The 26914-nt window shown below is 37.4% G+C and overlaps 1 protein-coding gene across 10 annotated transcripts in view; it reads right to left on the bottom strand.

Annotated features, from left to right (window-relative positions):
• The window catches only part of CCDC171 (coiled-coil domain containing 171), a 446519-nt gene that overhangs the window by 209787 nt on the left and 209818 nt on the right, over positions 1–26914 (bottom strand). For all 10 annotated transcript variants that reach the window (XM_055092101.2, XM_055092103.2, XM_024930188.4 and 7 more), the window contains 2 exons: positions 19817–20321; positions 18962–19078 (listed from right to left, as the gene is read on the bottom strand). In XM_055092101.2, coding sequence (XP_054948076.1) covers positions 18962–19078; positions 19817–20321 — 622 coding nt within the window. The remainder of the gene's footprint in view (positions 1–18961; positions 19079–19816; positions 20322–26914) is intronic.

Here is a 26914-nt window from a genome sequence, read left to right on the forward strand (position 1 = left end):
CTCCTTGACACTTACGAGTCTAATATATTTCTCAGACATAACATGTCAAAAAAACTCTTGATTTTCTCTTCCTACTTGTTCCTTCTCTAATCTCCCCATTTCAGTAACTCTTGCTTCAATTTACCATTTACACAAGACAAAAGCCTTGAAGCCATTCTTGATTCCTTTCTTTCACACCTCACATTCAACATACATCAGCAAACCCTATCAGCTCTATCTTCAAAATATTTCCAGACTCTAGCCAATAACCAAGTCCAATGATGTTATACTATTCCATGCTACCATTGTTCCTCATCTTAGGACACTGCACCCTTACTACCTACACCTTTAACTACTGATAGAAGTCAGAGATAATCCTTTAAAAGGTTAAATCAGATCTTGTCATTCTTCCACTCAAAACTTTCCGATGGTATCCCATCTCATCCTGAATAAAATCTAAAGTTCTTACCATAGTTTACAAGGATTTGCATAATGTGGGTGCAGGTGTTAACCCTGCCCTTGCTATCTCTCTGACATCATCTTCCACCTTTCTCCCACTATTGACTCTGGTTCAGCCACTTGGGCCTCCTTGCCATTCCTAAAAATATCAAGCACACTCCTTTGTTAGGGTTTCTGCACTTCGATTTCCTCTGCTTAGAATGTCCTTTCCCCAACTACCACCGCTTCCCCTCAGATATTTGCATGGCTCATTTTTTCAAGCAAATCACAGGCTTACAACCCAAGAATTCCAAGCCTTTGAGTACCTACTCGAAGGAAATAAAAACATACGTCCAGCAAAAGACATGTATATGAATATTCACATCAGATTTATTCGTAATACTCTAAAATAGAAACAACTCTAATGCCCATCAATAAGTTAATGAATGAACAAACTTTGGTATAACCATAGAATGAAATATTACTCAGCAACGAAAAAGAACAAACTAGTCACAGGTAATACAGGTGAATCTCAAAAACATTATGCTAAGTAGATGAATCCAGATATATATTGTATGCGTAGTAAGAAATTTGGCCTCACCTAAGGAGAAGTCTGGCCATTTTCCCAGCTCCTGGGAGATAACCTCTAAAACCTTGGCATTTCTGGAGTGATTAGAGTGTTTTTTGTATTCGTGGTGGCCCCAGACCACACCTGATAGTTTGTAATGATATGACTCATGTTGAGCATCTGATAGTTTATGCTAACTCTGGATAAGGGCTGGCCATGCCTGAAACACCAACCATATGATTAGCAAGTTGGGGCTTTGAATCATATGCTATCACCCCAATCTTCAAGAAGAGGAAAAGAACTAGATATTGAGGTCAACAATGTGGAGCATGATCCATTCAATCATGCTTATATAATGAAGCTTCAGTTAAGAACTCTGGACATCAAAACTCCAGTGAGCTTCCTGGGTTGGTCATACTCCATGCATATTATCATACATCAATATTGGGAAGGTAACACATCCTGAGGACAACAGAAGCTTTGCATTTGGAGCCATCCCAGACTTCACCCTATGTGTCTCTTCCTTTGGCTGATTCTAATTTGTTTCCTTCTGTTATAATAAAACTGTAATCCTAACAGTTTCCTGAGTTCTATGAGTTGTTCTAGAAAACTGTCCAACCTGAAGGAATCCATGTGGACCACGAATTTGTAGCCAGCTAGCCTGAAGTGAGGGTGGCCCTGGGGACCCCTGAATTTGTGGTGTCAGAAGTGAGGACAGCCTTTGGGAACTGTTACCTCCACCTGTGCAGTTCAGCTACACTCCTTTGCACTGTATGACTCCATTTTTATAAAATTTATGAGATTCTTGAACAGAAAAAACTAAAGGGACAGAGAAGACACCAGTGGTTGCCTTAGACCAGGTAGGAGCAGGGGTGACTGACTCCAAAACAGGTGAAAAGAATGTGCTATACATTTTCTTGTATACATTCTAGTGTATACATTTTTCACAACTAGTCAAATTTTACAGTCAAATAAGCACATTTTATTGCATGTAAATTGTATCACAATACATTTGGCTTAAAAGAAAAAGTCCTATGTCTGATATTACTGAGAATGTTGTTCATTCTATCACTTGATATCCCTTTTTATTAAGAGCTGCAGAACAGTTTCCTATCTACTCTTAGCCTAAGGAACATTTGTATTTTTTCCTAAATTGTGATTTTTCTTTAATAACATAATTGGCAACTGAATCCTAAGACCAAAATGTGAACACAAGTGTGTAGGCCATCATAGTTGACTTTTTCAACGTCATTCCTGGCTTGAATTTGCTCCTTTTCCTGCTTAGGTTTTAATGAATATTATGTTGTATTTTGCAAATACCTATAAGCTGCCATATTTTTTCTGGAAAAGGAGGTAAAAATTTTTTCTAAATATATCTGTAATATTTTAGTACAGATTTGAAGGAAGATTTTTTTTGTTCTTTTACAAAAACCTGAAAAGATAACTATGTTGCTTTGTTAGACAGTATCTGGATATCCAACTTAGCTTTCTTAAAAAAAAAAAAAAAAAAGCTTCATGCTCTTAGAAGTTGCCCAGAAATTATCCACAAACTACAAAATGTGTTCAAGCCTCATCTATGCTTCCTAAAATTATTTTGATTTTGTATATTATTTTGGATCTGCATTATAAAATATATTCTATAAAAGACATGAAAGTAAGATTTTGCATAGTTGTGAACACTTTCAAGGATGAATTATCCATTTGAAAATTGCTCTTAAAAATTGATAGGCAAATAAAATTTCAATTTAAAATACAAAATATCTGTTCACTGTAAAACTCTTTTGACTTTTCTACATGCTTACACTTTTTCATAAAATGTTTGAAAAAATATGGCAAAATGTGAAAGTGATAATATAAGAAATCACAAAATTTGTAAAAATCTGTAAGTTAAATTGTGGCTCCCCAAAATAGAGACTAGCAGCTGAAGCACCAGAAACGATACTCAGTCAGATTGTGCTTGTTTCCGTTCCAGATATGAGTGAAGTTATATAAATAACAAAATCCCATACACAAAAAAATTTTTTTAAATAACAAAATAATAAAATCCCCTAAGTCTCTTCTCAAACTTTACTGTGCATATTAGTCACCTGAGGATCTTGTTAAAATGCACATTAGGTCTGGAGTGGAGTCTGAGATTATGCATTTGTATCACATTCCCAGTTGATGACAATACTCTTGGTCCATGGACCACACTTGGAGTAGCAAGATTCTTTTTATAATTTTTTTAAGATTCAATAAAGCCTCAGCACTTTTAAATATATGCCAATAGCTGCTTATCAATACCAGTATCTTTTCTTACCACTTTGAACTTCCTTAGCATGAAACCTCAATGTTGAGTTGAACACAACCTAGGCTTAGTTTGCTTGAAAGGGTCGCTATGACCTCTAGAAAGTTAACTCAAAGTACGCAATAAAAAAAAGTTCTCAGTTGTACTAGCAGGGGTATATTTGGGTCATCTATCTTCTAGATAATTAAGACGTAATTACAGAGGAAATGTGTGACAAAATGTGTTAACATTCTACTTATGTCCATCTACTCCTGTGTTTGTTCAGAGATATTTCAAAGCAAATCAGCATATTTGTTTCTATCTTGAGAATTTTAGTCTTGACCAGTCATATCAAAAAGTTCAGCTATCTAAAGAATTCTTTAGTCCATTCCCATAATGATTGATATCCTAACCCTTCAGTGGAAGTAACATTCTCCCCTGTTTGAGGTAAATGATCTCTTGCAGGCACACCATTTGGATACCGAGAAGAGGTAATTTATCTCAAGTGGGCAAACACTATAATGAAAGCAAGAAGGTTGCCACCTGTCCAGTATTTACAGAGGCAACATGAAAACTAGGGTCTTTGCCCACTGCCTATAAGTTCATCATCAAAGTTTAGGAAGGTAGCTGGGGCAGCCACCTTTAGCACTTTCTATGCATTGAATTCAAGCTATCGTTATTGAACCTCCTGTTTCGTGAAAAGGTAAAAAGTAATATGCGGGTCCCATTAAGACATCAGTGCACAAGAAAGAAATAAAACAATGAATATTTACAGGACATTTACAAACTCTAGGCAGGTTACATTTCTTCTTAATGTAAAGAAAAGCCAGGAAATTTTATTAGCCAAATTTTACAGATTAGGACACTGAGGCTGAAACGAGATTAAGTAATTTGCCCAATAACACACAAATAGTAAGCAACGGTACCCAGATTCAAATCTAGAGTCCAAGTTCTTAACCAATACTTTAATGTATATCCAACACGTTTTACAGTAAATTTTCTTTCCTAATTAATAGTATGCATATAATTCAGAACTTACTCTAAATAGATAAAAACCTACTCTTTAAAAAGACTGAATGTTTTTTACCTTAGAAAAAAGATAATATGAAAAGCCATACAGTTATTATTAAAAGCTTAGTACTGGCATACATGCACCACAGTTTTCCTGGGGCTAAGAAGAAAAGGGGTCAGTGATGCTATTAATTTGTAATCCCAATATTTAAAATGGCTTAAATTTTTAGCAAGTTCTCAAAAACAAAAAACAAGAAGTACAAAAAGATAAAAACATACTTCTGCCTCATAACAAACATCTTCTTTCACTTCAGAATTTTCAGAATACTTACTAAATAGATTTCCCCAAGATTCTGTCATTTCAATTTCCTACTTGGCTAAAATAATTAAGATACTGCTCATAATTTAACATGATTCAAAGGACAATGAGTCAATTACAAATCAAAGCTAAACTGATATTCCTGCTACCTGTCCTATGACGAAAATATCCTACTATGAATCGGTTAAATTATGGAATATACAAATAATTAAATATTACTCAGAAATTAAAAATCATTCTCTAAAAGAATATTAATAGAAATAGAAAAACCCTCAAAAAGTAAAGCTTTTTTAAAAATGAAGTTATGACACTGTATCATAAGCAAAGTACAGTATCACTTCTGTGAGTTTTCTTGCAAAAGATGCACAAGCTGAATCTAATCATGAGGAAACACCAGACGAATCAAAACTAAGGGATATTCTACAAATAACTAGCCTGCAATCTTTAAGAATGCCAAGATCATGGCCAAGAAAAGACTGAGGAACTCTTCCATACTGGAGACTAAAAAAACATGACTAAATGCAACACATAATTCTAAACTAGATCCTTCTGCTATATAAAGAACATAGTCGGGACAACTAGGGAAAGTTTAATGGGATCTGAATGACAGTAATGTATCCATGTTGATTTCGTGTTGTTGACAGTTGCATTCTGGTTATACAAGAGAATAACCAGAATGCAACTATGAAATACACACTAAAATATGCAGTCTTTGAAATGCATACTAAAACAAGAGGGAGGGACACAGCATCATACTATCAACCTGCTCTCAAACTGTTCAGCAAAAGGAAAAGTTCTTTGTTATGTACTTGCCACTTTTCTGTAAGTTTTATGTTATATCAAATTTTAAATGAAGATATAAACCTATGTATTCTATGATATTATCAATATCACCTGTTAGTCTATTAGTGGATGGATAGGAGGAAAGGAGGAAGGCTGGAGGGAGGGAGGGAGGGAGGGAGGGAGGGAGGGAGGGAGAGGAAATACATTGGAAGAATATATTCAAATGTTAACAGTAACTATTCCTAATACACAGCAATGAAAAAGAATGAAATTATATCCTTTGCAGCAACATGGATGCAGCTGGAGGCCACTGTATTAGTCTGTTTCCACACTGCTGATAAAGACATACCCGAGACTGGGCAATTTACAAAAGAAAGAGGTTTATTGGACTTACAGTTCCACACGGCTGGGGAAGCCTCACAATCATGGTGGAAGATGAAAGGCATATCTCACATGGCAGTGGCAAGAGAGAAAATGAGACTCAAGCAAAACAGGTTTCCCCTTATCAAACTATCAAACCTTGTGAGACTTACTCACTACCACGAGAACAGTAAGAGGGAAACTAACCCCATGATTCAATTATCTCCCACTGGGTCCCTCCCACAACACATGGGAAATATGGGAGTACAATTCAGAGATTTGGGTGGGGACACAGCCAATCCATATCATTCCACCCTGACTCCCTCCCACATCTCATGTCCTCACATTTCAAAATCAGTCATGCCTTCCCAACCGTCCCCCAAAGTCTTAACTCATTTTGGCATTAACTCAAAAGTCCACAGTCCAAAGTCTCATCTGAGACAAGGCAAGTCCCTTCCACCTATGAGCCTGTAAAATCAAAAGCAAGTTAGTTACTTCCTAGATACAGTGGAGGTACAGGCATTGGGTAAATACAGCCATTCCAAATGGGAGGAATTGGCCAAAACAAAGGGACTACAGGCCCCACGCAAGTCCAAAATCCAGCAGGGCAGTGAAACGTTAAAGCTCCAAAATGATCTCCTTTGACTCCAGGTCTCATATCCAGGTCACGCTGATGCAAGAAGTGGGTTCCCATGGTCTTGGGCAGCTCCACCCCTGTGGCTTTGCAAGGTACGGCCTTCCTCCAGCTGTTTTCAAGGGCTGGCATTGAGTGTCTGTGGCTTTTCCAAGTGAACAGTGCGAGCTGTCAGTGGATCTACCATTCTGGGGTCTGGAGGATGGTGGCCCTCTTCTCACAGCTCCACTAGGCAGATGCCCCAGTAGGAACTCTGTGTGGGGGCTCCTACCCCATATTTCCCTTCCACACCACCCTAGCAGAGGTTCTCTATGAGAGCCCCACCCCTGGAGCAAACTTCTGCCTCGGCATCCTGGCATTTCCATACATCTTCTGAAATCTAGGCAGAGGTTCCCAAACCCTAATTCTTGACTTCTGTTCACTCGTAGGCTCAACACCATGTGGAAGTTGCCAAGGCTTGGGGCTTGCACCTCTGAAGCCATGGACCAAGCTCTACGTTGGCCCCTTTCAGCCCCACAGCTGGAGCAGCTGGGACGCAGGGCATCAAGCCCCTAGGCTGACCACAGCACGGGGGACCCTGGGACTGGACAATGAAACCATTTTCTCCTAAGACTCCGGGCCTGTGATGGGAAGGGCTTCCGTGAAGACCTCTGACGTGACCTGGAGACATTTTCCCATTGTCTTGGGGATTCAGCTAATTGTTACTTACGCAAATTTCTGCAGCCCACTTGAATTTCTCCTCAGAAAATTGGTTTTTCTGTCTATCACATTGTCAGGCTGCACATTCTCTGAACTTTTATGCTCTGCTTCTCTTATAAAACTAAATGCCTTTAACAGTACCCAAGTCACCTCTTTTGCTGCTTAGAAATTTCTTCCACCAGATACGTTAAATCATCTCCCTCAAGTTCAAAGTTCCACAAATCTCTAGGGCAGGGGCAAAACACCGCCAGTCTATTTGCTAAAACATAACAAGAGTCACCTCTGCTCCAATACCCTACAAGTTCCTCATCTCCATCTGAGACCACCTCAGCCTGGACCTTATTGTCCATATATCTATCAGACTTTTGGGCAAAGCCATTCAGTAAGTCTCTAAGAAGTTCCAAATTTTCCCACATTTTCGTGTCTTCTTCTGAGCCCTCCAAACTGTTTCAACCTCTGCCTGTTACCCAGTTCCAAAGTCGCTTAAACATTTTCAGGTATCTTTCCACATTTTCAGGTATCTTTTCAGCAACGCCCCACTCTACTGCTACCAATTTACTGTATTAGTCCATTTTCACACTGCTGATAAAGACATACCCGAGACTGAGCAATTTACAAAAGAAAGAGGTTTATTGGATCTATAGTTCCACATGGCTGAGGAGGCCTCACAATTACAGTGGAAGGTGAAAGGCACATCTCACATGGTGGCAGAAAGAAAGAGAAGGAGAATGAAGCAGAATGGGTTTCCCCTTATCAAACCATCAGATCTTGTTAAGACCTATTCACTGCCATGAGAACAGTATGTGGGAAACCACCCCCATGATTAAATTATCTCCCACCAGGTCTCTCCCACAACACGCCGGAATTATGGGAGTACAGTTCAGGATGAGATTTGGGTGGGGACATAGAGCCAAACCATTATTAGCCATTATCCTAAGCAAATTAACACAGGAACAGAAAAGCAAATACCGCATGTTTTTACTTATAAGTGGGAGCTAAGCATTGGGCATACATGGACAAAAAGATGGGAACAGACACTGGGGACTACTAGAGCAGGGAGTGAAAGAGGTGGGTAAGGGCTGAAAAACTACCTATTGGTTACTATGCTCACTACCTGGGTGACAGAATCATTCATACCCCAAACCTCAGCATCACACCATATACCCACGTAACAAATTTGCACATGTATTCCCTGATCTAAAATAAAAGTTGAAATTATTAAAAAAGAAAAAATAACAGTAACCATTCTTGTGTGAGCTGATAGAAAAATATTTTTTGTTTCTGTTATTTTCATTCTTTTCTAATTTATTTTTTTCAAGTTTTCTGAATTGACCAGTTTTCCTTTGTAATGGTAGGGTGGGGCAGTAGATGTGGAGATAATAAATGATATTTGCTTTTTAGAAAGTAAATCCTCTCTATGTTGAGTTTGTTGATTAGTGGATCCATCTACAAAATATCCCTTCTCTGTTGCCACCTTCTAGCTAGCCAGCCAGGAATAACCATGTGATTCAGGTTCAAGTCAATGAAACAAGAAGAGAAAACTGCTGGGTAAGCTTATGGGAAAGCTTTTGCCTTCCTGACATAAAGGAATACATTCAGCAGCCACATCTCTTCACATCTGTAACAGCTTTCTAGAGACATAATTAAACATCATACAGTTTGCCCATTTAAAGTATACAAATCAATGTTTTTTAGTATACTCACAGAGTTGTGCAGCAACTATAACCACAACCAATTTTAAAACATTTTTATCAACCCCAAAAGAAACTCTATATCCATTAGCAGTCAGTTCCCATACTCCCTTAACCCTCACTCCAGCCTTGGGCAACCACTAATCTACTTTCTATCTCTAGATGTGTCTACTCTGGACATTCAAATAAATGGAATCATGCAATATGTGATCTTTTGTCACCATCCTCTTTCACTTTGCATAATGTCTTCAGGGATCATTCACATTATAGCATGTAGCAGTACTTTATTCCTTTTTATGAACTAATAATATTTCATCATTTATATCTCTATCCATTAATCAGTTGATAGACATCTGGGTTTTCTTTTCACTTTTTGACTCATGCATACTGATGCTACGAACATTTGCAAATGTATCCAATTCACAAACACTTGAATTGGTTTGTGTTTGTATGAATGTATGTTTTCCTTTCTCCTTCTCTTGGATACATTCCTAGGAGTGAATTGCTAGCTCATATGATAACTCTATGCTTAACTTTTTAATGAACTTCCAGACTCTTTTCCAAAGCATCTGTATCCTTTTCATTCCTACCAACAATGTATGAATGCCTTCACATTTTGCCCTTCCCTTTTCCTTCTTGCAAAAACACAATCCTGATGCCTGAAAGTAGAGTAGCCAGCTTAAAACTAAGAGACACAAACATGAACACGTTAAGGATAGCGGAGACGAAAGAACCAGTCTAGATTTCTACTTACCTCTAGACTTCCTATTATTTGGGAGGAAAAATTCCTATTTGATTAAGGTATTTTAAGTAGGGTCATCCAATAATTACAAAGAAGGTAAACCTCTTTCAAACATACAATGTCATCCCATTTAGAGAATAAACTTCTCCTTGATCTTTACATACTAATTTATAACAGAATCATCTTTTTAAAATTTATAGCTACATATAATATTTAAATTACCTTGAAATTCTAAGATAAACCAATGTATTTTCATTTGACCTTATTTTTTACAAAATTTATTTATTATTCTGTTAATGCAATAAATATTAATAATGACCAATATATGAACTAAGCAAAGTAAGCAAACCAGTAATCAAAGACTCTTCTAAGCACTTTAAAAATGTATTCATTTAGTCTTCTAAATAACTCTATGAGATAGGTAAAACTACATTCCCCATTTTATATATAAACAAATTGATGCACACAGGATTTAAATAACTTGCCCAAGGTCACACAGCTAGTGTCAGAACCAGTATTCAAAGTCAGGCAGAATTCCTGCTTAACCCTAAAGTATTGCCTCCCCTGTAGAGCAGCTTAGCAATTTTAGGATAGAAGATTAATAATTAGTAGCCTGAAAATGTATAAAGGGGTGTGTGTGTGTATGCGCATGTGTGCTCATTTATGTTATACTCTACATTCACAGTGAGATGAGTAATAAGGTGACAACTATTTTTTTACCACCCATCAAATGCCAGGTATTATACACAATGCTCAAAAAGTATTATCTCACTAAATCCTCGTAACATCAAGGAGGAAGATAATATCTTCATTTACAGGCAAAGAATCTGAGACCCAGTAAAGTTAAATAACGTGCCCAGTTTCACACAACTGATAACTAGATAACTGATAACTACATTTGGATACAAAATCAAATCCCCTTTGTTTAAAGCTAATGCTCTCTCTACCATACAATAATGTTTACCTGTTTAGGTTATTCATATGCTAAATTGGAAACTCCACATGACTATATAAGCTCTTATGGTTTTATATTTATTACTCTCATTATTATCTCTTCATAACTACTCATACGCTTTAACTTTCTGAAAATATGTTCCCATCCTTTCTGCCAAAACACCTGAAATTTCTACTACAAAAATATAACTTAAAATGAAAACACATGACCCTGGAAAAATATTATATAAACAAACCCCTCATCATGTTTGAAGAAATTATTCTAAAAGCTCAGATGGTCAAGTTATATCCAGAGAGGGTCCACACTGATAATTTTGTGTCAGTCCAATAATATTCCATTATCTACCTGTATGGACCATATTCCTTCCAATATTCCTCATGACTGTGATACATCAATAATTCTCTTGCTTTAATTAGCAATCACTTACTCTTCTCAAAGTCGTCTTTCTCAGCCAACAAACACTTAAAACTTACCCTAAAAAAAAGTTTTCCTGAACTTGCTATTTCCTCTAGCTGTAAGAGGCACAGCCAGATCTAATATCAAAGGCACCTCTGCTCCTAGACTTAGGCAAGCATGTAAAGACACCACGTTCCACTTGATAAATCTTACCTATGCATATCTTTATCAGGGTCTTAATTATTGTGTCAATATTTTAACATTGAAAGTGTTGTAAGGGGCCACTTTTGGAATGTGCTCAGAGGAAATTACTGCCTAGTTTTATAAAACCTCTGTAATTTGACCCCATGCCAATGATACATCTCTCTTCCGATATGAATAATGGAAAATATCCTTTATTAATCACTATCTATAAGCCAGGTCTGCTAGGCACAGATTTTCATTCTCATCCTTTTAATGTCTGTTCCTTCCATTCTATGTTTATTCACACAACTGCATCTCTGCTTAACCATGCCCTTCATCTGAATGCCATCTCTCCTCTCTAACTTGCCATCATTCTAAGCCTAGCTAAATCACAAGTTCCTCCCTGAAGTCTTTCCTATACTCATAAGCCCACACTGAGCAGCAAATGCTGTAGATTCTCGTAGCATTAAAAGCCTGTATCTCTTCATCTCACCCTTAATTACATTCTGCTTGAAGTCGCTCATGAGTTGTCATTCTTGTTCTCTTACAACTGTGCGTATTAGCGTCAGACCAATTCACACATTTTTATTTTATCTCCTAGAATATATACATAACACAGTGACAAGAAAAAATACATTAAATAAATTAATAACATAAACAAGAAGATAGCTTAAGAAACCAATCTACTTTTAAGCGTCATACTTACAAAGAATATTAGTAACATAAATCACCTTTTTCTTTTTTCATATATATATACTTTAAGTTCTGGGGTACATGTGCACAATGTGCAGGTTTGTTATATAGGTATATATGTGCCATGTTGGTTTGCTGCACCCATCAATTCATCATTTACATTAGGTATTTCTCCTAATGCTATCCCTCTCCCAGCCCACACCCCCGACAAGCCCTGGTGTGTGATGTTCTCCTCCCTGTGTCCGTGTGTTCTCACTGTTCAACTCCCACTTATGAGTGAGAACATGCGCTGTTTGGTTTTCTGTCCTTGTGATAGTTTGCTGAGAATGATGGTTTCCAGCTTCATCCATGACCCTGCAAAGGACATGAACTCATCCATTTTTGTGGCTGCATAGTATTCCATGGTGTATATATGCCACATTTTCTTTATCCAGTCTATTATTGATGGACATTAGGGTCGGTTCCAAGTCTTTGCTATGGTGAATAGTGCCGCAATAAACATATGTGTGCATGTGTCTTTATAGTAGCATGATTTAGAATCCTTTCGGTATATACCAGTAAGTGGAATTGCTTGGGTCAAATGGTATTTCTAGTTCTAGATCCTTGAGGAATTGCCACACTGTCTTCTACAATGGTTGAACTAATTTACACTCCCACCAACAGTGTAACAGCGTACCTATTTCTCCACATCCTCTCCAGCATCTGCTGTTTCCTGACTTTTTCATGATCGCCATTCTAACTGGTGTGCGATGGTAACTCGTTGTGGTTTTGATTTGCATTTCTCTGATGACCAGTGATGATGAGCATTTTTTCATGTTTGTTGGTTGCATAAATGTCTTCTTTTGAGAAGTGTCTGTTCATATCCTTTGCCCATTTTTGATGGGGTTGTTTTTTTCTTGTAAATTTGTTTAAGTTCTTTGTAGATTCTGGATATTAGCCCTTTGTCAGATGGATAAATTGCAAAAATTTTCTCCCATTCGGTAGGTTGCCTGTTCACTCTCATGATAGTTTCTTCTGCTGTGCAGAAGCTCCTCAGTTTAATTAGATTCCATTTGTCTATTTTACCTTTTGTTGCCATTGCTTTTGGTGTTATAGTCATGAACTCTTTACCCATGCCAATGTCCTGAATGGTATTGCCCAGGTTTTCTTCTAGGGTTTTTATGGTTTTAGGTCTTACATTTAAGTCTTTAGTCCATCTTGAGTTAATTTTTGTATAAGGTGTAAGGAAGGGATCCAGTTTCAGCTTTATACATATGACTAGCAGTTTTCCCAGCACATTTATTAAATAGGGAATGCTTTCCCCATTGCTTGTTTTTGTCAGGCTTGTCAAAGACCAGATGGTTGTAGATGTGTGGTGTTATTTCTGAGGCCTCTGTTCTGTTGCATTGGCCTATATATCTGTTTTGGTACCAGTACCATGCGGTTTTGATTACTGTTTTGAAGTCAGGCAGCCTGATGCCTCCAGCTTTGTTCTTTTTGCTTAGGATTGTCTTGGCTATGTGGGCTCTTCTTGGTTCCGTATGAAATTTAAAGTAGTTTTTTCCAATTCTGTGAAGAAAGTCAGTGGCAGCTTGATGAGGATAGCACTGAATCTATAAATTATTTTGGGCAGTATGGCCATTTTCACGATATTAATTCTTCCTATCCATGAGCATGGAATGTTCTGCCATTTGTGTCCTCTTTTATTTCGTTGAGCAGTGGTTTGTAGTTCTCCTTGAAGAGGTCCTTCACATCCCTTGTAAGTTGGATTCCTAGGTATTTTATTCTCTTTGTAGCAACTGGAAGTGCATGGGAGATCATTCATGATTTGGCTCTCTGTTGGACTGTTACTGGTGTATAGGAATGCCTGTGATTTTTGCACATTGATTTTGTATCCTGAGACTTTGCTGAAGTTGCTTATCAGCTTAAGGAGATTTTGGGCTGAGACGATGGGGTTTTCTAAATATACAATCATTTCACCTGCCAACAGAGACCATTTGACATCCTCTTTTCCTAACTGAATACCCTTTCTTTCTCTTGCCTGATTGTCCTGGCCAGAACTTCCAATACTGTGTTGAATAGGAGTGGTGAGAGAGGGCATCCTTGTCTTGTGCTGGTTTTCAAAGGGAATGCTTCCAGCTTTTGCCCATTCAGTATGATATTGGCTGTGGGTTTGTCATAAATAGCTCTTATTATTATGAGATACGTTCCATCAATACCTAGTTTATTGAGAGTTTTTAGCATGAAGGGCTGTTGAATTTTGTCGAAGGCCTTTTCTGCATCCATTGAGATAATCATGTGGTTTTTGTGGTTGGTTCTGTTTCTGTGATGGATTATGTTTATTAATTTGCACATGTTGAACCAGCCTTGCATTTTTGATGTGCTGCTGGATTCAGTTTGCCAGTATTTCATTGAGGATTTTTGCATCAATGTTCATCAGGGATATTAGCCTAAAATTCTCTTTTTTTGTTGCATTTCTGCCAGGCTTTGGTATCAGGATGATGCTGGCCTCATAAAAGGAGTTAGGTAGGATTCTCTTTTTCTATTGATTGGGATAGTTTCAGAAGGAATGGTACCAGCTCCTCTTTGTACCTCTGGTAGAATTCGGCTGTGAATCCATCTGGTCCTGGGCTTTTTTTGGTGGGTAGGCTATTAATTATTGCCTCAATTTCAGAACCTGTTATTGGTCTATTCAGAGATTCGACTTCTTCCTGGTTTAGTCTTGGGAGGGTGTATGTGTCCAGGAATTTATCCATTTCTTCTAGATTTTCTAGTTTATTTGTGTAGAGGTGTTTATAGCATTCTCTGATGGTAGTCTGTATTTGTATGGGATCAGTGGTGATATCCCCTTTGTCATTTTTTATTGCATCTATTTGATTCTTCTCTCTTTTCTTATTAGTCTTGCTAGAGGTCTATTTTGTTGATCTTTTAAAAAAAAAAACAGCTCCTGGATTCATTGATTTTTTTGAAGGGTTTTTTGTGTCTCTATCTCCTTCAGTTCTGCTCTGATCATAGTTATTTCTTGTCTTCTGCTAGCTTTTGAATCTGTGTGCTGTTGCTTCTCTAGTTCTTTTAATTGTGACGTTAGGGCGTTGATTTTTATCTTTCCTGCTTTCTCTTGTGGGCATTTAGTACTATAAATTCTCCTCTACACAGTGCTTTAAATGTGTCCCAGAGATTCTGGCATGTTGTGTCTTTGCTCTCATTGGTTTCAAATAACATCTTTATTTCTGCCTTTATTTTGTTATTTACCCAGTAGTCATTCAGGAGCAGGTTGTTCAGTTTCCATATAGTTGAGCGGTTTTGAGTGAGTTTCTTAATCTTGAGTTCTAATTTGATTGCACTGTGGTCTGAGAGACAGTTTGTTGTGATTTCTGTTCTTTTACATTTGCTGAGGAGTGTTTTACTTCCAATTATGTGGTCAATTTTAGAATAAGTGCGATGTGGTGCTGAGAAGAATGTATATTCCTTTGATTTGGGGTGGAGAGTTCTGTAGATGTCTATTAGGTCCGCTTGGTCCAGAGCTCAGTTCAACTCCTGGCTATCCCTGTTAATTTTCTGTCTCGTTGATCTGTCTAATGTTGACAGTGGAGTGTTAAAGTCTCCTATTATTATTGTGTGGGAGTCTAAGTCTCTTTGTAGGTCTCTAAGAACTTGCTTTATGAATCTGGGTGTTCCTGTATTGGGTGCATATATATTTAGGATAGTTAGCTCTTCTTGTTGAATTGATCTCTTTACCATTATGTAATGGCCTTCTTTGTCTCTTTCAATCTTTGTTGGTTTAAAGTCTGTTGTATCAGAGACTAGAAGAGCAACCCCTGCTTTTTTTTGCTTTCCATTTGCTTGGTAGATCTTCCTCCATCCCTTTATTTTGAGCCTATGTGTGTCTTTGCATGTGAGATGGTTCTCCTGAATACAGCACACCAATGGGTCTTGACTCTTTATCCAATTTACCAGTCTGAGTCTTTTAACTGGAGCATTTAGCCCATTTACATTTAAGGTTAATATTGTTATATGTGAATTTGATCCTGTCATTATGATGCCAGCTGGTTATTTTGCCCATTATTTGATGCAGTTTCTTCATAGCATCTTTACAATTTGGCATGTTTTTGCAGTGGCTGGTACTGGTTGTTCCTTTCCATGTTTAGTGCTTCCTTCAGGAGCTCTTGTAAGGCAGGCCTGGTGGTGACAAAATCTCTCAGCATTTGCTTGTCTGTAAAGGATTTTATTTCTCCTTCACTTAAGAAGCGTAGTTTGGCTGGATATGAAATTCTGAGTTGAAAATTCTTTTCTTTAAGAATGTTGAATATTGGCCCCCCACTCTCTTCTGGCTGTAGGGTTTCTGCTAAGAGATCCGCTGTTAGTCTGATGGGCTAAAGCGGGTGTGTAACCCGACCTTTCTCTCTGTCTGCCCTTAACATTTTTGCCTTCATTTCAACTTTGGTGAATCTGTCGATTATGTGTCTTGGGGTTGCTCATCTCGAGGAATATCTTTGTGGTGTTCTCTGTACTTCCTGAATTTGAATGTTGGCCTGCCTTGCTACGTTGGGGAAGTTCTCCTCGATAATATCCTGAAAAGTGTTTTCTAACTTGGTTCCACTCTCCTCGTCACTTTCAGGTACACCAATCAAACACAGATTTGGTCTTTTCACATAGTCCCCTATTTCTTGGAGGCTTTGTTCATTTTTTTTACTCTTTTTTCTCTAATCTTGTCTTCTCGTTTTATTTCATTAGTTTGATCTTCAATCACGGATATACTTTCTTCCGCTTGATCAAATCTACTACTGAAGCTTGTGTATGCTTCATGAATTTCTCATGCTGTGTTTTTCAGCTGCATCAGGTCATTTATGTTCTTCTCTACACTGATTATTCTAGTTAGTCACTCGTCTAACCTTTTTTCAAGGTTTTTAGCTTCCTTGCGGTGGGTTAGAACATGCTCCTTTAGCTCAGAGAAGTTTGTTATTACTCATCTTCTGAAGCCTACTTCTGTCAACTCGTCAAAGTCATTCTCCGTCCAATTTTGTTCCCTTGCTGGTGAGGAGTTGTGATCCTTTGGAGGAGAAGAGGTGTTCTGGTTTTTGGAATCTGCAGCCTTTCTGCTCTGGTTTCTCCCCATTTTGTGGTTTTATCTACCTTTGGTCTTTGATGTTGGTGACTTACAGATGAGGTTTTGGTGTGGATGTCCTTTTTGTTGATGTCGATGCTATTCCTTTCTGTTTGTTAGTTTTCCTTCTAACAGGCTCCTCAGCTGCAGATCTGTTGGAGTTTGCTGGACGTCCAGTCCAGACCCTGTGTGCCTAGGTATCACCAGTGGAGGCTGAAAAACAGCAAGTATTGCTGCCTGATCCTTCCTCTGGAAGCTTCGTCCCAGAGGGGCACCTGCCAGATGCCAGCCAGAGCTCTCCTGTAAGAGGTGTCTGTTGGCCCCTACTGGGAGGTGTTTCCCAGTCAGGCTACACGAGGGTCAGGGACCCACTTGAGGATGCAGTCTGCCCGTTATTCGAGCTCGAACACCATGCTGGGAGAACCACTGCTCTCTTCAGAGCTGTCAGGCAGGGGGACGTTTAAGTCTGCAGTAGCTGTGCCCACAGCTGCCCCTTGCCCCAGTGGCTCTGTCCCAGGAAGATGAGGGTTTTATCTATAAGTCCCTGACTGAGGCTGCTGCCTTTTGATCAGATATGCCCTGTCCACAGAGCTGGAATCTAGAGAGGCAGTCAGCCTTGCTGAGCTGCAGTGGGCTCTGCCCAGTTTGAGCTTCCCGGCAACTTGGTTTACACTGTAAGCATAAATCCACCTACTCAAGCCTTGGCAATGGCAGACGCCCTCCCCCCACCAAGCTCCAGCATCCCAGGTCGTTCTCAGACTGCTGCGCTAGCAGCAAGGATTTCAAGCCAATGGATTTTAGCTTGCTGGGCTCTGTGGGCATGGGACCCGCTGAGCCAGTCACTGGAGAGAATCTCCTGCTCTGCCAGTTGCGAAGACTGTGGGAAAAGCGGAGTATTTGAGCGGAAGTGTACCATTCCTCCCAGTACAGTCTCTCACAGCTTCCCTTGGCTAGGAAAGGAAAATCCCCTGACCCCTTGTGCTTCCCAGGTGAGGTGACACCCCGCCCTGCTTCAGCTCACCCTCCATGGGCTCCACCCACTGTCCAACCAGTCTCAATGAGATGAACAAGGTACCTCAATTGGAAATGCAGAAATCACCCGTCTTCTGCATCAATCTCGCTGGAGTTGCAGACCGGAGCTGTTCCTATTTGGCCATCTTGGAAGCACTCAAATCACCTGTTTCTTAAACCAAATCTAAAAACTATTTCTAAGCTCTTTCAAGAATGTTCAGTTTTGCTTTGAAGTTATAATACCAAAATTCTTAAAATACATTTAGTTTAGACTTTTATTTCAGACTTCAAACCCAGTATCTTGAGGTTCTGCCAATACATTAAATATGCACATTGCTTACCAACATCAATGGCCACAACTTAAAAATAATCTTTAAGTTTCCTATTACAAAAGCCTAGGTTTTGATATTTGAAATCACAATGAATAATCTATATTTGCACAGTGGAATTGTCTAAGAATTAAATCCCAAATTATCATCACATATAGGCTTACATTTCATTAAACAGACAAATCTTAACAAGTCCATTACACAATTTTAACAATTAATGTGTCTGAAATGACCATAATTAGTCCAATTAGTTTTCATTGAACCTGTCAGACAAAATATCGTGCAATCTGAATCATAAAAAAAAACTTGCATTTTAAACCTTTGTAAATTGCTGATAATAGGTGGTTCCACACCAGGTGGAAAGGAGCAGACTATCCAAATTAATTCCATCTAAAATAAACTAGAAAAAGTAAAAAAAAATCACAAAACGAGAGACAAAAATTTTCTACTGGCTCTCATATTACTCAAGCTTATGAAGTTTACAGCCAGAAGTAGAAGTGAAATAAGGCCAAAACATATGAAAAAACATTGCCAGTATTACTTAATAAAAAGCTAATGATGAGCTTTCCATAGGAAAAACAGATAGAAAAAAAGAAAAGGTGGATACATTCACCAAGAAATGTCATTTCCCCATAAACAGAGACACAATTTATATTAATTTACATCATTAAGTACAGAGTTAACAATCTCTCTATGACTGAATAAAGATAAAAACAAATATATTTTCTCCCTATATGGTTTATTATAATTTGTGACATAAAGAATTTCTGGATATTTGTTCTTAAATGTATTTTGCAAGGACATAAAAGAAGGAACCATACCTGTTTTACCAATGACGTCTTGTAATTCAGCCATAGAACTGATTATTGCAGCAAGAAGGTCAGAACTGGTGAGCCAACTGAGCGCTTGTAAACAACGCAACTGCTCCTTTTGATGTTCTATAAAATTGAAAAAATCCATTGTAAAATTCTACAAAACTTTATTAAAATCTATATTTAAAATTCGTAGCAGTGGTCAACTATTTAAGAAACAGATAAAACCCTATTGTGAACATTGCCTCATGTGGAAAAATCTATTAAATGTTAGATTAGCTTGACCTAATTTACAAATAACTGTAAATGACACCAAATAAACAGAAAAAAACAAATTTTCTTTAGTTTTACTTATATTACTTAATAGTCTGCTTTTTAAAAATTAAAACTTATATTGTTTCTTCAAAATAGTTAAGCATTCAAAAAACTGGAAAATTTACATTTGTCTCATTTTCACACAATTCTTCAATATATTTTTAACCCATTTCATACTTATTCATAGAAACTGAAAATAAATTACACTGGTAATTTGAAACAGGGCAGTTTTTGATTGACATAACTGAAAAATCACTGTATAAACTCTCCACTTCACTGCAGAGGATTCAAATCTAAAACAAGACAAAGTTGAAATTATATATATTTGCCATCTAATATTTCAACCTGTTTAAAACAAAAAAAATCACAGCCTAATTTATACAAAAATATTCACTTATCCATACACACATATACATACATATGGAGACTATGTTATATTATTTGGCATATTACATGATTTTTTAAGAGTTTTTCCATAATAGCCAGGTATAGTCACACTGTATTTCACTTACATGCAACTTATATTTTTAAAAGCACAAATTATCTTACTTGGAAATTTATGCTTGTCTTTGGGCTCTCCTGTGCACACTAACATGCCTATGCCTTCTTTGAAACTCTCCATCCAGGTAAAAAGGGAGACACATGATTGGCCCAAAATCTTAAGTCTGTTTGCTGCCAAAATTGCAATAACACCTTTCCGAAATATACGTATCAATCCTTTGAATGTTTTCTTTTTCATCTTGGTTTCCTCTTGCTTCTTTTCCTCTACAGTTGACAAAGCCTGGGCTAGAGTTCTAATTTCCAGTTTGAACAACTCAAAGGTGTTGACCTGCTCCTGGAGAAAATCTCTCTGTGTAGACAAGGCGCATGATCGGCTATAGAGGGGATATAAGGCACCAGCCATTAATGCACAGGCTGCCAGCAAGGACATCTGTTCCCTTTGAGTCTGTGATAACAGTTTTTTGAAGTGCGAATTTTCAAGAACCAACTGTTCATGTGACTTCTCAATATGGTTCAATTTTTCCATATTTTTTTCAGCAATTTCTTGAAATTTCTATGGAAGAAGTCAAAAAATATATTTGATCATGAAACAAACAGGCATTATATTAATTCCCTTTACGCAAAGAAAACAAACTTGCTGACAACCACTTCTTCCTCTTTAAAAGATACATGTGCTAAAATATCCAAAATATAAATAAGATAGGGCAACAGTGAGCCAAACAGCTTAGATCTGAATGTGCACATTGATTTTTAAATCCTCTCACATAGAAGCTTTATGTAAAGTAGAACACATAAATTTAAGACTATTTCATAAATTTCCTGTAGACTTATACATAAACACACAAATTTAGAAAAGAAAAATATGCTTTCTCTGTATAATTTCTCTTCTTCCACTCCTCACTAATTCTTCATTTCTACTTTTAAACAGAAATGACACTGCCAATAGAGGGTTTCCTAGATGTAAAAAAGACTTTACTTTTTACCAAAATAAGCAACCGGTTCAATCAATGATATAACAAATAGCATGGTCTACCATTTACTGCATGAGAAGGCACTGTCTCTCAAGGATACTCACTTATTTCAGTTTCTGTCTTACCTCCCCATGACAGAAAGCTATACACAGTGCATCTCCAGTGGTGACAGGAAATACTAATTGTGAGCTGGGCCTCAGCAGCCCTCTGCTCCTTTTTGCCTAATCAAGTTGCTTACAATCCAAAACTTAATTTGAAATAAAAAGAAATTTAACTGTAAGAACCACAATTAATCACTAGAAAATAAATTGGCTCTCTCTATAAAATCTTAACCTAATCAGTAAGGAATCTTGAAAGAAAGAGTAAAATTAAGAAGGGACAGGCAAAATGGCTCACGCCTGTAATCCCAGTGTTTGGGAGGCTGAGGCAAGAGGATTGCTTGAGCTCAAGAGTTTGAGACCATCCTGGGCAACATAGCAAGACCCCATCTCCACAAATAAAAAATAAAAAAAATCAAGACAGGAATGGTGGTGCACACCTATAGTTACAGCTACTCGGGAGGCTGAGGTCAGAGAATCAGTTGAATCCAGGAGGTTGAGGCTGCAGTGAGCCATGATCATGCCACTGCACTCCAGCTTGGGTAACAGGGCAAGACACTGTCTCAAAAAAAAAAAAAAAAAAAAAAAGAAGAAGGTAACAGATCCCAGTTTCCTTTACTATTCACTTATTATTCAATAAACATTTATTGGGGCCAGGCATAAGGGCTCACACCTATAATCCCAGCACTTTTGGAGGCCAAGGTGAGAGGATCACTTGAGGGCAGGAGTTTAGGACCAACCTGGGCAACAGACTAAGACCCTGTCTCTACAAAAAAAAATTTAAAAATATCAGCCAAGTAGGGTGGTATGTGTACAGTTCTAGCTACTCAAGAGGGTGAAGGTGGGAGGATCTCTTTAGTCCAGGAATTTGAGACCAGCCTAGGTGACAGTGCAAGACCCTGTCTCTATTAAAAAAAAAAACAAAAAAAAAGTATTGATTAGTTACTAAATCACATGTACTCGGAAAAGAGACAAGTAAATCAACTAGCATGGTATAATGCTATGATAGAGATATTCCAGGTTGCCTGAAGAGTACAAAAGGGCACTTAAACTTTGGCAGCCATATTCTATCAATGGGACTATGTCCCAGAATTCCACACAAAGACCATTAGTAAAGCAAGTGGTGGCCCACAGGGAGTGCTAAAAGAAGCAAGGAACTCTGAGAAGCAGTAGCTACGCAGACTGCTTGCAAGAGGATGTGCGACAACCCTCTTAAAGCAGGCACACTTTAAGGAAAAATAAAACTTGACACTTGGCTTATAGCTAGATTACAGCAGGAAGACTAGCATGAGGAAAAGGAAGAGCCAGAAAACAGCATAGTATGCTCTAAGGATGCAAATAATTCAGAATACCTGAAGAAATGAGAGAAAGGATGGAAATTTGAAAAGTACACAGATAACAGAGGACTGAGTACCTTATGTGCTACACTAAGAAACTTAACTTTATCTAGAGAGGTATGAGAAGCCATAAAATCCTGGAACTGTCCCTATTCTTAGTAAAGGGATGTGAGAATCAGAAACATAATAAAGATAGCCAGGGTTAGCAGTAGAGTTGCATCAGTTGGGAGTAGGATGAGGGGAACAAATGGAAATCACAAAGGTTGATTCTTTATTCTCTTCAAAATCAATTTCATCTGTTCAATTAGAGAAAAAAAAGAAAATTACAGAAAACCTAGAAAATACAAGAGGCAAACTAGCAATACTTAGGTAAGTGAAAATAAAAGTGAACCTCAGTGTCTCAGGCAAAAGTGTTTTCAACAAAAATTACACATAAAATTACAATAAAAATTGTGCATGTAGATACAGGTAGAGATAGAGACACTGTATCCTAAAGTCAGTATCTTAATAATGGAGAAAAACCTAAAGCATTTTTACCAAGTTCCGGAGCAATGCAAGAACACCCACTATCTCCACTAGTATTTAACATTGTATTTGGTGTGTTATTAGCCAGTACAACTAGGCAACAAAAAGCACGTAGAGACATAAGAATCGGCAAAGAAGAAGTAAAACTATCTCCATTTGTAGAAAATTTGATCATAAATCTAGAAATAGCAAAAGATCCAATGACAGAATTCAAACAGAAAAAAAAGTCAGTAAGGTTAAAATATATTAAATTAACATACAAAAAAATCAATAGCTTCTTGTTCACAGCAACATTATTCACAATAGCCAAAAGGTAGGAAAAACACAAATGCCTAACAGAGGATGAATGAATAAACAAAATGTGGTATATCCACACAACAGACTATTATTCAGCCATAAAAAGGAATGAAGTACTAATACATGGTACAACATAAATTGAAAAATTACGCTAAGAGAAAGAAACCAGACACAAAAGGCCACATTTGTATGACTCCATTTATACAAAATATACACACTAGTAAAATTTATAGACACAGAAAACACATTTTTGGTCACCAGGGGCTGAGGAGAAGAAGGAATAAGGAGTGACTGCTTAACGAGTTCAGGGTTTCTGTTTGGAGTGATGAAAAGTTCAGGAGCTAAATAGTGGTGATGGTTGTGCAATACTGTGAACACACTTAATGCCACTGAACTGTATACTTTAAAAGGATCAAAATGGTAAATGTTATGTCATGCATATTTTACCACAATTTAAAATATCAATATCCTTAATATATACAGATAAACAAAAAAGAAAATAATGGAAGAGAAAACCCCATTTAGAATTCCATAATAAAAAAGATATAATAATTTAGGAATCAATTTAGCCTGAAATGTAAAAAATCTATATGAGGAAAAGTTTTAAATATGGTTGAAAGACACAAAATAATACTTCAAACTTCAACAGCCTAACTCATCACAAAGATTCAATTATTCCTAAGTAAATTGATAAACGTAGTACAATTCCACCAAAAAACAAACCAGTTTGTTTTCTGGAGCTAGGCAAGTTGAGTTTAACCCTGAAAAAGAAGAGGAATGAGAGGGGAACAGCCCCACCACATATTGAAACACCAACAAAACCTCTAATTAAGGCCGGGCACAGTGGCTCATGCCTGTAATCCCAGCACTTTGGGAGGCCAAGGCGGGTGGATCACCTGAGATCAGGAGTTCTAGACCAGACTGGCCAATATGGTGAAACCCTGTCTCTACTTAAAATACAAAAAAACAATTAGCCAGTCATGATGGCACAGGCCTGTAATCCCAGCTACTTGGGAAGCTGAGGCAGGAGAACTGCATGAACCTGAAAAGCAGAGGTTGCAGCAACCCAAGATCACACCACTGCACTCTAGCTTGGGTGACAGAGCAAGACTGTCTCACACACACACAAACAAAAACCTCTATTTAAAAAATCATGTTATTTGTACATTAAAAAAAAAAGACCAATGGAACAGAACAGCTAGAAACAGATGTAAGCACAAAAAAACTTCAATGATAAAGGTAGCAATTCAAAGCAGCGGGAAAAAGACAGACTAAATGGTGGTGAAATAACTGGATGGCCTTCTGGAAAAAAATATAAAAGTTGATCTATACCTGACATTTTATACATAAGTAAATTCCAAATAGACCATAAATTTATATGTGAAAAAAATGAAACCACAGAAATATTAGAAGAAAATACAGGCAAATTACTTAATCTTGTTATAAAGATAGGATTGCTAAAACTAAAAATCCAGATGCATAAAAAGAAAAGATCAATTAACAGATTAAAAAAACACATTGGAGGGCCAGGCACGGTGGCTCAAACCTGTAATCCCAGCACTTTGGTAGGCCAAGGCAGGTGGATCACAAGACCAGGAGATCGAGACCATCCTGGCTAACACAGTGAAACCCCATCTCTACTAAAAATACAAAAAATTACCCAGGCGTGGTGGCACGCTCCTGTAGTCCCAGTTACTCAGGAGGCTGAGGCAGGAGAATCACTTGAACCCAGAAGGCAGAGGTTGCAGTGAGCCAAGATCGTGCCACTGCACTCCAGGCTGGGCGACAGAGCGAGACTTGGTATCAAAAAAAAAAAAATTGGTATTACATAAATAATTTTGTCTCAAAGTTTCCAATTCACTCCTACTAGAACCCAAATCTCAGTGGATACTGTGAGGCCTACTATTTCTCTATTTTAATAGGAATAGTTTGAATATTATAGTGCTTATTCATATTCTAGGCATTGTTCTAAATGCTTTACATATATATTTTTAAATCCTTATACTGAACTATGAGGTTGGCACAGTTTTACTGATAATAAAATTGAGGTTTAGAGAAGTTACACAATTTGCCCACACTCCTTCAGCTAGGTTTATCTAATTCTATTACCTAACTTTTTTGTCTTTACTGAACTAAGGTTCTCCCCTCAGGTACCAACATCCCCACGTCTTCCCCAGTAAAGAATTCACCTTCTCCCACTGTCCTCAACCTGATGAACAAGAAGTTGATCTCTTCCTTTAGTATACAGGCATTAGCCTCACCACTACTTTTCACAATTTAACATGTTCTGTAGAACACCCGGCTCCTTTGCCTTCGATCTCCCCTAACACTATTTGAATACTAACAATCTTCAGAGCCCATTTCAGGTTCTGTCTATTCTATGACTCATTTTACTATCATTTTCCTTCACACTGATCTTGACCTTCTCTGAACTTAAGTAAGGGTCACTCAGGCATTTAACTTCTACACTACTTATTTATTTCATGTGTGTATATCTACTCTCCCTCAAATACAAGATTGCTAGTTCCTAGAGGTTACGAATTATTTACTATAGTGTCTGTCACAGTGCTCTATACTCTGTAGGTATTTAATAAATATTGAAGGAATTAAATAACCCTTTATAAAATCATCCCTGGTTTTGCTTAGCACAGTGTTTTGCCCATAATAGACACTGAATAAATGCCCAATTAATGAAAAAAGCTTTAGAGTGTAAAGGCTTAGAAAAAAGAAAAATATAATTTAAAAAAACAAAATTTCCAAATGTAATTTGGAACTTATCTACATGTCAGAATTCTGGTTTAAATTAATTCTGACTTTCCATAGGGAACTACTTTCAGAGGTATTGCATTATTTACTGTGAATTATTCTTGAAGAACAAAGCCTGTTTGATTTTAAGGGTGGAAACAGCTATAGAGCAAATTTGCTTTAAAAAAAAAATCGAATGTTTTCCACCCAAGGAGATTAAAGGCCAGTATTTTTAAAACAAACATAAGGAACATCGCTTTCATATGGGACAAAAGCATTCCTAGTACTGAAATAACCTGCTCCTCAGTGTGTTTAATTTCGAAAAATAATATTCTCAAATTCCCCCATAAAAACATTCCGATCGTGAAGGAAAAAACGTAAAAATATAGAATGCATACCTTTTACACAAAATTCAATAGCATAACAAAAATACTACATAATTTCACCAGTTTTCCTTTACTCTCTAATAAATTCAAAGTGCATCCATAATGTGGAAAAAGGACAGCTTTTTTCCTTAATGAATCACGGACTTACTTCCTGAAATACATGAACTTTGAGGGATGCCTTACTGGCTTACAGCACTCTGTGAACTTTGAGACTCTGGGCCAGAAATTAGACACTTCCCTAGGGAGTAAAATTCTTTTGTATCACTCTTGCTCGCTGAGTTCTTGCTCTTTATGTTGGCAAAAAGGCAAATTGCACACTGGACATTCAATGGCATATAGACATCAAAGGACTTCATTTAAAGTGTCTTATTTTTATAAGTTTCATATCTTGCCTTTTTAAGCTATGGTAATATTTAAAAATATAACAAACATAAATTCACCTGCTTTCTCTATTATGTAAATGTTTCTCTGTTAAAAAATAAGGACACTTTGTAGGGAAATTGGAACTCTCAGACATTGCTAATGGGATTGTAAAATAGTGCAGCCATTTTCAAAAACGGTTTGGCAGTTCCTCAAAAAGTTAAACATAGAATTATCATATGATCTAGCAATCCTATTATCTAGTCTTCATATACACACACACATTCTCAAGCCCCATAATGGTTATTTAATTTTAAAACACTATTTTCATTATGTAAATTTAACACATCAAAAATATGTGCCAAAAATAGTATGTGCCTGGGTTTATTGTTTTGTTTCTAAAGCACTGTAAATTATAAAATACCCT

This window comes from Pan paniscus, chromosome 11 (assembly GCF_029289425.2).
Source record: "Pan paniscus chromosome 11, NHGRI_mPanPan1-v2.0_pri, whole genome shotgun sequence".
NCBI lineage: Eukaryota > Metazoa > Chordata > Mammalia > Primates > Hominidae > Pan > Pan paniscus.